The 12,280-nt window shown below is 55.9% G+C and overlaps 2 protein-coding genes across 4 annotated transcripts in view; both read left to right on the top strand.

The window, feature by feature from the left end:
* The window catches only part of LOC105495619 (ATPase Na+/K+ transporting subunit alpha 3), a 31,087-nt gene extending 29,124 nt beyond the window's left edge, over positions 1-1,963 (top strand). For all 3 annotated transcript variants that reach the window (XM_071088175.1, XM_071088174.1, XM_071088173.1), the window contains exons 21-23: positions 771-872; positions 1,205-1,296; positions 1,580-1,963. In XM_071088175.1, the coding sequence (XP_070944276.1) occupies positions 771-872; positions 1,205-1,296; positions 1,580-1,608 (223 nt within the window). In that variant the 3' untranslated portion in view covers positions 1,609-1,963. The remainder of the gene's footprint in view (positions 1-770; positions 873-1,204; positions 1,297-1,579) is intronic.
* Positions 1,964-9,046: 7,083 nt separating this feature from the next.
* Positions 9,047-11,741, top strand: LOC105495276 (Rab acceptor 1). Its single transcript, XM_011764607.2, has 5 exons — positions 9,047-9,204; positions 9,486-9,698; positions 10,074-10,171; positions 11,305-11,406; positions 11,490-11,741. The coding sequence occupies exons 1-5, from the start codon at positions 9,149-9,151 to the stop codon at positions 11,576-11,578; spliced, it is 558 nt and encodes a 185-aa protein (XP_011762909.1). The 5' UTR covers positions 9,047-9,148; the 3' UTR covers positions 11,579-11,741.
* The last annotated feature ends 539 nt before the right edge of the window (positions 11,742-12,280 follow it).

The following is a 12,280-nucleotide window of genomic DNA, read 5'->3' as shown; positions in this document are numbered from 1 at the left end:
GTCTTGCTCTGTTGCCCAGGCTGGAGTGCAGTGGCACGATCTCGGCTCACTGCAACCTCCACCTCCCGGGTTCAAGCGATTCTTGTGCCTCAGCCTCCCAAGTAACTGGGATTACAGGTGTGCACCACCAGGCTCGGCTAATTTTTTGTATGTTTAGTAGAGTTTTGCCATGTTGCCCAGGCTGGTCTCAAACTCCTGAGCTCAGGCAATCCACCCGCCCCAGCCTCCCAGAGTGTTAGGATTACAAATGTGAGCCACCATGCCCAGCCCATTTTGGGTTTTGCCACTGCACTGATTTTCTCTCAAGGGATCCTGTGTGTCCTTGATTCTCTCTCAGCCTCTGTGTGTGGTGGAGGTGCTCCTGTCCTTTTCTTTTTATACCAGTGCTTCTCTGTGTCTGTCCCTGTCTCTGTGTCTGTATCTGTCCCTGTCTTTGTGTCTGTCCCTGTCTGTGTCTCTCTCTGTGTCTGTCCCTATCTCTGTGTCTGTCCTGATCTCTGTGTCTGTCTCTGTGTCTGTCCCTGTCTCTGTGTCTGTCTCTGTGTCCCTGTCTTTCTGTCTCTTTCTGTGTCACCATTGCTCTGCCTCTTTGTCTCTCTCTGTCGGGGCATGTCTCCCCATCTCCGTCTCTCTTCCTGTGTCTCTGCCTCTGTCTCTGTGTCTGTACTGCTGTCTCTGGGTGTCTGCACTGTGCCTCTCCCTGTCTCTGCGGGGTGGCATGTGCAGGGTGGGTGCTCTCTGGGCCCAGCCCTGCCCTTCTGTGCCTCCAGGAACAAGATCCTGATCTTCGGACTGTTTGAGGAGACGGCCCTGGCTGCCTTCCTGTCCTACTGCCCTGGCATGGATGTGGCCCTGCGCATGTACCCTCTCAAGTGAGTGCCCCGCTGCCCCCAGCCCTGCCCACACCAGCACCTGCCACGGAGCCTTCCCTTAGACTCAGTCTGAACCTCAGGCCCCACCTCCCCTGGTGTCCCTGCTGCAGTCCCCGTTCTGATGCCCCCAAGTCTCCCCCATGGGCTGCTCCTACCACGGGTTACTCCGCAGACCCCAGGCCCCAGCCCTACCCAGGGAACCCTCCACCTGTGAGCACGAAGGGTCCTGGGAGACTGCCCCACCGCGTCCCCGCCACGTCCCCTCCTGTCCCCTGAAGCTCTGCCTCTCGTTAGAGCCCCGCACTCAAGCCCTCCTGCTCTCCCCTCCACAGGCCCAGCTGGTGGTTCTGTGCCTTCCCCTACAGTTTCCTCATCTTCGTCTACGACGAAATCCGCAAACTCATCCTGCGCAGGAACCCAGGGGGTGAGGGGGCTCGGCAAAGCGGCCAAGGGGGGTGGGGGACAGCAGGGTCTCAGGCGGCTGGTCCCAGGCTCCCCTCGCCCTGCTGGATGGCTCTGCCGCCCAGTTCCCACTCTTCTCTCTCTTCCCATCTCTCCAGGCCTCCGCTCTGTCTTCTCACGGGTCTCTGTCTGTGTGGTTTCCTTGTCTCTCTCCCTCTCTGTCCCTCTCTCTGTTGGGTGGCTCACCTTGCCTATCTCTCTCCATCTCTTACTCTGTCTCTTTCTTTCCTTCTTTGTCTCTCCAGGTTGGGTGGAGAAGGAAACCTACTACTGACCTCAGCCCCACCACATCGCCCGTCTTTTCCCTGTCCCCCAAGCCCAGGACCACCCCTGCCAGTCCCCCCCATTTTGTATTCTTTGGGGAGGAGCCCTCTCTCCCCATGGCCCCACCTTGGCCCCCACCCCCTCCACTATCTCCTGACACCCCTACTCTGGCTGGCATCTCTCCCCTGCCCCCTGCCTCTCTCCTCTCTCTTTTCTGTGTCAGTTTCTCTCCCTTTCCTCACCCCTCTATCCATTTCTCCGGCCCCAGCCACCTCCCTGGGCTCTTTTTTACTCCCTTTCAGCCCCTCGGCTGATGCTGTCTCTGGTTCTGGACAATTATCAAATATATCAGTGGGGAGAGAGAAGCAGTGTGTGTGTCGTGCCTGCTTTCTGGACAGGGACTGTGGCCGGGATGGCCGGGATGGCATCCCCTCTGCTGGGGCGCGTTGCCAGGCGATTCTCAAAACCTCAGGAAATTAGCCTGGCACTGGCTTGAAAGTCACCGAATCTCAGAGCCATCTAATCACGGAGTTTTCAACTCCACGAAACTCAGAGCAGCTTGAATTCGCCCGGCGATGGGATTGTGGAATCAGAACAGGGGAAAGGGAGGGGAAGCAGATGTGGGATGGTGACTGGGAGCCTCTCCTATAGGAGTAGGACCCAGGGGACACAATGCTGATGATGATGGTGATGACAGTGATTCACTGAGTGCCCGCTATGTGCTCTGCCCACTTCTAAGCACTCTGCACAAGGTGCACATTAAATATGCACAGAGAGGCCGGGCGCGGTGGCTCAAGCCTGTAATCCCAGCACTTTGGGAGGCCGAGACGGGTGGATCATGAGGTCAGGAGATCAAGACCATCCTGGCTAACACGGTGAAACCCCGTCTCTACTAAAAAATACAAAAAACTAGCCGGGCGAGGTGGCGGGGGCCTGTAGTCCCAGCTACTCCGGAGGCTGAGGCAGGAGAATGGTGTGAACCCGGGAGGCGGAGCTTGCAGTGAGCTGAGATCCGGCCACTGCACTCCAGCCTGGGCGACAGAGCCAGACTCCGTCTCAAAAAAAATAATAAAAATAAATAAATAAATAAATAAATATGCACAGAGAGGAGAAGTGATTTGCACACAGCTAAGAAGAGACACATCTGGGATTTGAACCAAGGCTGTCCAAAGTTCTAGGTCGCTACGCTATTCTCTCATTTTATTGAGATAAACTTTCATACAGTGCAGTGCACACATCTTAAGGCTACAGCTCAATGATTTTAAAGTTGCATCTGCAGGCCAGGTGCCATGGCTCCCGCCTGTAATCCCAGCCCTTTGGGAGGCCCAGGAAGGCAGGTCACTTGAGGTCAGGAGTACGAGACCAGCCTGGCCAACATGGTGAAACCCCGTCTCTACTACAAATACAAAATATAGCCGGGCATGGTGGCACTCACCTATAATCCCAGCTACTTGGGAGGCTGAGGCAGGAGAATGGTGTGAACCTGAGAGGCGGAGTTTGCAGTGAGCCGAGATCACGCTACTGCACGCCAGCCTGGGCGACAAAGCGAGACTCTGTCTCAAAAAAAATAAAAAATAAAAAATAAAATTGCTGGGCATGGTGGTGCATGCCTGTAATCCCAGCTACTCGGGAGGCAGAGGCAGGTGAATTGCTTGAACCCGGGAGGCAGAGGTTGAGTGAGACTCCGTCTCAGGAAAAAAAAAGAAAAAAAAAAGTTGCATCTGCAAAGCTACCACCCAGATCAAGGCATAGAACCTTTCCCTCCACCCAGAAAGTTCACTGGAGCCCTCCAGTCGCCTCCCCTCCAGAGGCAAGAGCTGATCTGGTTTCTGTCACCACACGTCAGTTGTGCCTGTTCTTGAGCTTCATACAAACGAAACCTTACAGCATGTCATCTCTGTGTCTGGCTCCTTGTTCTCAGCATTATGTCTATAGGAGTCATCCATATTGTCACCTGTATCTGTGGCCCCTTCCTTATCATTCCATAACACAACTTGTCTATTCTCCTGTTGAGGGACTTTGGGGTTTCCAGTTCGGGGCTGTTACAATTGGTGCTGCTAGGGACAGGAACATTCTAGTCATGTCGTTTTTTGTTTTTTGTTTTTTTTGAAACGGAGTCTTGCTTTGTCGCCCAGGCTGGAGTGCAGTAGCACCATCTCAGCTCACTGCAGCCTTCACCTCCTGGGTTCAAGCGATTCTCCTGCCTCAGCCTCCCAAGTAGCTGGGACTACAGGTGCCCTGCCACCACGCCTGGCTAGTTTTTGCATTTTTAGTAGAGACTGGGTTTTGCCATGTTGGCCAGGCTGGTCTCGAACTCCTGACCTCAAGTGATCCACCCACCAACACAGTGAAACCGTCTCTACTAAAAATGCAAAAACTAGCCAGGTGTGGTGGCAGGCACCTGTAATCCCAGCTACTCAGGAGGCTGAGGCAGGAGAATCACTGGAACCTGGGAGGTGGAGGTTGCAGTGAGCCGAGGTCACGCCCCTGCACTTCAGCCTGGGTGACAGAGTGAGACCCCATCTACAAAGAAAAAAACAAAACAGACTGGGTGCGGTGGTTCATGCCTGTAATCACAGCACTTTGGGAGGCTGAGGCAGGCAGATCACCTCAGGTTGGGAGTTCGAGACCAGCCTGACCAATATAGAGAAACCCTGTCTCTACTAAAAATACAAAATTAGCTGAGCATGGTGGCACATGCCTGTAATCCCAGCTACTTGGGAGGCTGGGGCAGAAGAATTGCTTGAACCTGGGAAGTGGAGGTTCCAGCAAGCTGAGATCGCGCCATTGCACTCCAGCCTGGGCAAGAATGAAACTCTGTCTCAAAAAAAAACAAAAGTGATCCACCCACCTCAGCCTCCTAAAGTGCTGAGATCACAGGCACGAGCCACCGCATCCAGCCCTCTAGTTGTGTCTTTTTTTTTTTTTTTTGAGATGGAGTCTGGCTCTGTCGCCCAGGGTGGAGTGCAGTGGCCAGATCTCAGCTCACTGCAAGCTCCGCCTCCCGGGTTTACGCCATTCTCCTGCCTCAGCCTCCGGAGTAGCTGGGACTACAGGCGCCCGCCACCTCGCCCGGCTAGTTTTTTTTTTTTTTTTTTTTTTTTTGAGACGGAGTCCCACTCTGTGGCCCAGGCTGGAGTGCAGTGGCTGGATCTCAGCTCACTGCAAGCTCCGCCTCCCGGGTTCACGCCATTCTCCTGCCTCAGCCTTCCGAGTAGCTGGGACTACAGGCGCCCACCACCTCGCCGCCTGGCTAGTTTTTTGTATTTTTTAGTAGAGACGGGGTTTCACCGGGTTAGCCAGGACGGTCTCGATCTCCTGACCTCGTGATCCGCCCGTCTCGGCCTCCCAAAGTGCTGGGATTACAGGCTTGAGCCACCGCGCCCAGCCCCCGGCTAGTTTTTTTTGTATTTTTTAGTAGAGACGGGGTTTCACCGTGTTCGCCAGGATGGTCTCGATCTCCTGACCTCGTGATCTGCCCGTCTCGGCCTCCCAAAGTGCTGGGATTACAGGCTTGAGCCACCGCACCTGGCCTTTTTTTTTTTTTTTTTTTTTTTTTTTTTTTGAGACAGAATCTTGCTCTGTCGCCAGGCTGGAGTGCAGTGGCACGATCTCGGCTCACTGAAATCTCTGCCTCCTGGGTTCAAGTGATTTCCCTGCCTCAGCCTCCCGAGTAGCTGGAACTATAGGCACGCACCACCACGCCCAGCTAATTTTTGTGTTTTTAATAGAGATGGGGTTTCACCACGTTGGTCAGGCTGGTTTCGAACTCCTGACCTTGTGATCTGCCCGCCTTGGCCTCCCAAAGTGCTGGGATTACAGGCGTGAGCCACCGCGCCCGGCCCTCTAGTTGTGTCTTTTAATGACAGATGTGCATTCTGTTGGGTACGCACGTGCCTGGAAGTGGAATCGCTGGTTCATGGGATAGACTATGTTTAGCTTTCATGGACGCTGCCAGACCTTTTCCAAAGTTCGAGTGCCATTCTGCGTCCAACAGCGTAAGGAAGCAGCAGCTGCTCCACATCCCCTCTCCACTGGGAATTGTCAGTCCTTTTCATCTTCATTTTCGCCACCTTGGTGGGGCAGCGAATCCATTTCTCTCGAGGCAGTCTTCCTAACACAGCCCAGGGAGGCAAGTCAGAGGAGGGGCTGGGGCCAGGCCTGGGCCTACCTGCCTTCCAATGCCAGTGTCTGGGTGGCCGGGATGCTGAGCGCAAGTGTGAGTGGGTGAGTGTGCAAGTGCATGTACACACCCACCGCACAAGACAATGGCTGAGGGAGAAGCTTCCAAATCTGAGGGGGAAAGGCAGTTGGAGGGCAGCGGCCACGTGCGCTGGACACCCCTCGTGACCCCAGGGTACAGTCTGATCCCGGTAGGGGCTACATGAGCCCAGACCTCTCCTAGGAAACCCACAAATACTGCTTTATCTATCTGGTGCAAGGGAAGAGACGCTCCCATAGACAGGTGGGGAGACTGAGGCCCAGAGAGGGGAGGGCCTTCCTTGAGGTCACACAGCAGGGACAGTGACCCCAGGTTTCTGGCTGAATGCACTAAGGTCTTCCTGCTCTCCCAGCACCACTTCCTTGGGGATCCCAGGAGGCAGGGAGGAGGCCTCAGGCTGGAGGGATCCATTTTTTTTTTTTTTTTTTGAGACAGGGTCTCATTCTGTCGCCCAGGCTGGAGTACAGTAGCACAGTCACAGCTCACTGCAACCTCTGCCTCCTGGGTTCAAGTGACTCTCCTGACTCAGCCTTCCCAGTAGCTGGGATTACAGGCGCGCACCATCACGCGCAGCTAATTTTTTTTTTTTTTTTGTATGTTTAGTAAAGATGGGGTTTCACCATGTCGGGCAGGCTGCTCTCGAACTCCTGGCCTTAAGTGATCCGCCCACCTTGGCCTCCCAAAGTGCTGGGATTACAGGCGTGAGCCACCACACCCTGCCTGGAACTCACAATCTTCTTGGGTGTTCCCTCATCTCCCAGCACACCACCCGCCTACTCCCCTAATTCAGGGCCCATCTGCCAAAGGCCCCTTCTCTCAGGGACCCCATCTCTCACCATCTCTCATGATGTATCTGCCTCAGGCCCTCCTCTCCCACATTGCCCCTGTGTCCAGGCCCCATCTCCTGAAATTCCCTTATTCAAAGTCCCCTCCCCGACCCTCCCACTCCTAGGGCCCCTCCTGCAATGTCCTTGCCCCTCAGACTCCACTGTCCCCCACCCCATCTCCCACCATGGCCCATGCTGTTTGATACCTCCAGGCCTCTGCCGCTATGTTCTCCGCTCAGAACAAAGACCAGTGGGTTTTGGAATGAAATTGCTTTCATTCAGTTCCTATAAGGAAACCCAATAGCTCTCATATCAAAAGTTAATCCTGGATCTCCCACAGCCGGCCATGGAAGAGGCAGCTGGAGCTCTGTCCCAATTCTATTCTCCAAGCTCTGTCATTCCATGGAGGTTCTTCCAAGGGCTACCTCTGCTGCTCTGGCCCTTTGAATTCAGATGCTGCTCCCCTATTCCTGCTCGGGGGTAATCGTGCAATTGCACTCCTCATTTGGCGTTTTGTTTTGAGATAGGGTCTCACTCTGTCGCCCAGGTTGAAGTGCAGTGGCACGCTCTTGGCTCACTGCAACCTCCACCTCCTGGGTTCAAATGATTCTCCTGCCTCAGCCTCCCAAGTAGCTGGGATTACAGGCATGTGTATTTTTTTTAGTGGAGATGGGCTTTCGCCATGTTGGCCAGGCTGGTCTTGAACTCCTGACCTCAAGTGATCTGCCCGCTTGGGCCTCCCATAAGTGCTGGGATTACAGGTGTGAGACACCACACCCGGCCCCGCAGTCAAAGGAGTAGGATTTTCAAGTTTGAATCCTAGTTAGAAAACCTGATTCCAGGCCAGGTGCGATGGCTCACGCGTGTAATCCCAGCACTTTGGGAGGCTGAGGCTTAGGTGGGCGAATCACGAGGTCGGAGTTCAAGACCAGCCTGACCAACGTGGTGAAACCCCGTCTCTACTGAAAATACAAAAATTAGCCAGGCATGGTGGCACGCACCTGTAATCCCAGCTACTTAGGAGGCCAAGGCAGGAGAATCGCTTGAACCCAGGAGGCGGAGGTTGCAATGAGCAGACATTGTGCCACTGCACTCCAGCTGGAACAACAGAGCGAAACTCCGTCTCAAAAATGAAAAAGAAAACCCGATTCCACTAAAAGCCTGGGGGTGACAAAGAGGAAATAAATAGTAACTAGCCAATCTGATCTTCAAAGTGTAACTCTTCCATCTTCAGTGTGGGGCCCTTGCAAAGGGCTTCCCTGCCTATTGCGCCACCAGCCCCTTGGACAGGGCCATCTTCCCCCCACCTCCTGGGAACGCCTTCCAGCAGGCTTCCAAGCACAAACCCTGAAGTGCCGTAGATCTTGGAAGACAAGACCTGGGCCTAAAAGAGTCACTTGGGGCCAGGCACAGTGGCTCATGCCTGTAATCCCAGCACATTGGGAGGCTGAGGTGGACGAATCCCAAGGTCAGGAGTTCGAGACCAACCTAGCCAACATGGTGAAACCCCGTCTTTACTAAAAATACAAAAAATTAGCTGGGCATAGTGGTGCACGCCTGTAATCCCAGCTAGTTGGGAGGCTGAGGCAGGAAAATCGCTTGAACTCAGGAGGCAGAGGTTGCAGTGAGCTGAGATTGTGCCATTGTACTCCAGCCTGGGCAACAAGAGTGAGATTCCATCCCAGAAAACCCACAAAACTTCCCAACCTTTTCTCTTTCCCAATTTCACTCCCTCCTGTCCAAAGGTGTGTGTGTTTGCAGGTGGGGGGGGGAGGGGTGGCGGTGCGGAGGTGTCCCAAGTCCCAACTCATTCATCTTTGGGACTCCACAAAGTGGGGCAGGGGGCAACCTCAGATACCCCTCCAGCAACCATGACCCACTCACTAGCCTCAATCTCTTGAGGAAGGAATCAATTCCCACAAACTCTCTAAATCTTTCTACTCAAAATGTGGTCCATGGACCAGCGGCATCAGCATCACCTGGGAACTCAGAAATGCGAATTATGGGCTCCACCCCAGACTTGCTGAATGAGAACATCTGGAGTGGGGCCCAGGAGTCTGTTTTAGCAAGCCCTCTAGTTGTTTTTTTATGCCCTCTAGAGTCAGAACGACAGCTCTGCACGGTCCCCATTGTGCCCTGCCTGGGAGAGTACACAACACCCTCTTCTGCCATTAGAGCTCCCATAACGCCCTCTTTCCTGACAGCGCACCTGCACCCTCCTGAAACTACAGGTCCCACAATGCCCAGAGGTGCGCGCCGTCACTTTCTGGGATTATATCTCCCAAGGTGTCTTGCGAGTCAGACCGCCATCATGGCGCCCACCCTCCCAGCCACCGTCAGGACTACAACTCCCACAATGATCGGCGGCAGAACTACAGTCCCCAGCTGCTCCCGAGCGGCGCCACGTCGACTCCGCTGGGTGGGGCCGGCCTCGGGCGGGGCCGGCGGGGTCTGCAGGGTACCGGGCTGGTTACAGCAGCTCTACCCCTCACGACGCAGACATGGCAGCCCAGAAGGACCAGCAGAAAGATGTCGAGGCGGAAGGGCTGAGCGCCACGTGAGCGAGCCGGCTCTAGGCCCTCGGACCCGAGGCCCGGGAGTCCGGGACCCTGGCCCCCTCCTCCCTCGAGTGCCCGGAGTCCCAGCCCCGAGACGCACAAGCGCTGGCCCCGGTCTCCTCTAATGGGACCCTGGCGTCTGGGCCCCTACCCCCCTCCCCGCCTGCGATTCAGTAATCTGGGGTCCCGGGAGGGAGTCCAAGCCCCCTTAAACCCCTTCTTTTGCGGGGGTCTGAGGCTCCATCCCGGTCCACCACTGACCCGGCCCCACCCCTCGCAGGACCCTGCTGCCGAAGCTGATTCCCTCCGGTGCAGGCCGGGAGTGGCTGGAGCGGCGCCGCGCGACTATCCGGCCGTGGGGCACCTTCGTGGACCAGCAGCGTTTCTCACGGCCCCGCAACCTGGGCGAGCTGTGCCAGCGCCTCATACGCAACGTGGAGTACTACCAGAGCAACTATGTGTTCGTGTTCCTGGGCCTCATCCTGTACTGCGTGTGAGTGCATCCCGGGCCCTGCACCCGCACTAGCTCCGACCGGGTGGACCCCTCCTCTCACAACTCAGGCCCCGCCCTTCAGCGCCCGGGCCCTCCTCTCACCACCCAGGCCCCCCTCCTACCGCCCAGGCCCCTCCCCTCACCGCCCAGGCCGGCCCCGCCCCCAAGGATTGGCTCTGCTAGACCTACTTTGTCACCAAAGGGCCAGGTCCCTACCCCACCATCACCCTGGCCAGGATGCAGTGTGACTGAATGTCACCTGGCCCTCCCTGGTCTCCAGGATGTAGCTTGCCTCCCGCCGGTGGAGAAGGCCAGGGCTCCCTGGCTGGCCAGCCCCAGCTGCCTAACCGCTGCCTCCCTGCACTCCTCCTCCAGGGTGACGTCCCCTATGTTGCTGGTGGCTCTGGCTGTCTTTTTCGGCGCCTGTTACATTCTCTATCTGCGCACCTTGCAGTCCAAGCTTGTGCTTTTTGGTGAGAAACCCCCTGCCCAGATGAATCCTTGGTCCCTCGAATCTTGGTCTTTTGGAATGCAAACCTCAGACCCCAAATCCAAGTCCTTCAAAACCCAAGTCCGCCGAAGCCTAGATATACACTAGATCTCCCAAACCTGATCCTTTAAAAATCTCAGACACAACCGATGCTCCCATCGAGTCTCAGCCCCCTCAAATTGCTATTCCTCAAACCTAGGCTCCACCTGGCTGCTGTGCCTTAAACCTACTCCTCTTCAAACCACATGACTCCTCCCCTCTCTCCTCCCCTTGCCGCTTTCTGCGGCAAGCATCAGCTGCAGGTGCCCACACTGGACACCAGGTGGCGAACTTACACTGGCCTAGATCTGTTCCCGTTTCTTTTCCTGCTTTCTGGGATGTGACCAGAAAGAACTTGGAACTTGGGGAAGCTGAGGAGTGTGTTTCATGTGGTTCCCAGACTAGTACCAAGGACCACTGGGAGAACAAAATGCCAGGGGAAATTCCCCCCAGGGGAAAATCAAGGTTTGGAGTGGGGTCAGGGAGTTGGGATTGGGCTGTCAGGTAGACCTGAAGGCCAGGCTCTTCAGGGGCCTGCAAGTTATGTGCATGACGGGCTTAGGGGGAGGGAGCGCCTGCAGCACAGGCACCAGAGCATGCAGACCCCCATCCCTGAGACTTCTATGAGAAGCCTGAAGTTGGTATTTTTATGTGAAATCATTCACTTTGCCAGCCACAAATCACATCCTTGTAAAACATCTCAAAACAAACACACATCCACAGGTCAGATTTGGCCCTTGGGCCACCAGTTTGAGACCCCTGGTCTGCGTGAGGGTTGCAGCAGGAGAGCCCTAGTCTAGGGAGCAGGAAGCTGGGATCCCAGGAACTTCCTGGAGGATGTGGGGCAGAGGGCAGAGCGTGGGGCTGAGGCAGGCGAGGACGGTGTGCTGTGTTCTGGAGGGCAGTGAGGACACCAGGGGAGCAGGGTGACCCCAGGACCTGGAGGGCCTTGGCATGAGGAGTTTGGATTTGATCCCGAGGACCTGAAGCTTATATAGATTGTTGGGGGGCAGCAGGGGTTACTCTGGGAGAGGGCATGAAGGGTCGGAACAGCGCCCCAATGCCATCTGCTTTCAGGCCGAGAGGTGAGCCCAGCGCATCAGTACGCTCTGGCTGGAGGCATCTCCTTCCCCTTCTTCTGGCTGGCTGGTGCGGGCTCGGCCGTCTTCTGGGTGCTGGGTGAGTACAGGGTCTGAGCAGCTGGGGTGGATGGTGGGGGCCAGGTACAGGAGCATGGCCCTGAGCTGCCGGCTTTCCTGCAGGAGCCACCCTGGTGGTCATCGGCTCCCATGCTGCCTTCCACCAGATTGAGGCTGTGGACGGGGAGGAGCTGCAGATGGAACCCGTGTGAGGTGTCTTCTGGGACCTGCCAGCCTCCCGGGCCAGCTGCCCCGCCCCTGCCTACTCCTGTCCTGCACAGCTCTGCTGCTCGGGCCCATAGCGCTGCCCCATCACAAGCCCGGGGAGGGATCCCGCCTTTGAAAATAAAGCTGTTACGGGTGTCATTCAGGAAATACTCCCCTAGCATCTTCTGTGGGTCTCTATGGGTGCAGCTGGGAATACTGTGCAGATCAGGGTTGGGGTGGAACCTGGGGTGTGGGCAAGATGATAAGGTAAACAGGTAAAATATTAATGGGATGCCCAATGGTGGTGAGTGCTGAGGAGGAGAAAAGAGTTGAGAAGGACAGTGTGCCGGGGGTCCCCGAGACCACCGCCGGGTTTGATGGTTCTCTAGGACTCGGGAATCAGAGCACCCCAGGTTTGATGGTTCTCTAGGACTCGGGAATCAGAGCACCCCAGGTTTGATGGTTCTCTAGGACTCGGGAATCAGAGAGCACCCCAGGTTTGATGGTTCTCTAGGACTTGGGAATCAGAGCACCCCAGGTTTGATGGTTCTCTAGGACTTGGGAATCAGAGCACCCCAGGTTTGATGGTTCTCTAGGACTTGGGAATCAGAGCACCCCAGGTTTGATGGTTCTCTAGGACTTGGGAATCAGAGCACCCCAGGTTTGATGGTTCTCTAGGACTTGGGAATCAGAGCACCCCAGGTTTG

The sequence above is a fragment of the Macaca nemestrina genome, chromosome 20, assembly GCF_043159975.1.
Source record: "Macaca nemestrina isolate mMacNem1 chromosome 20, mMacNem.hap1, whole genome shotgun sequence".
Taxonomy (NCBI): Eukaryota; Metazoa; Chordata; class Mammalia; order Primates; family Cercopithecidae; genus Macaca; species Macaca nemestrina.
This window is presented reverse-complemented; position numbering and strand designations above follow the sequence as displayed.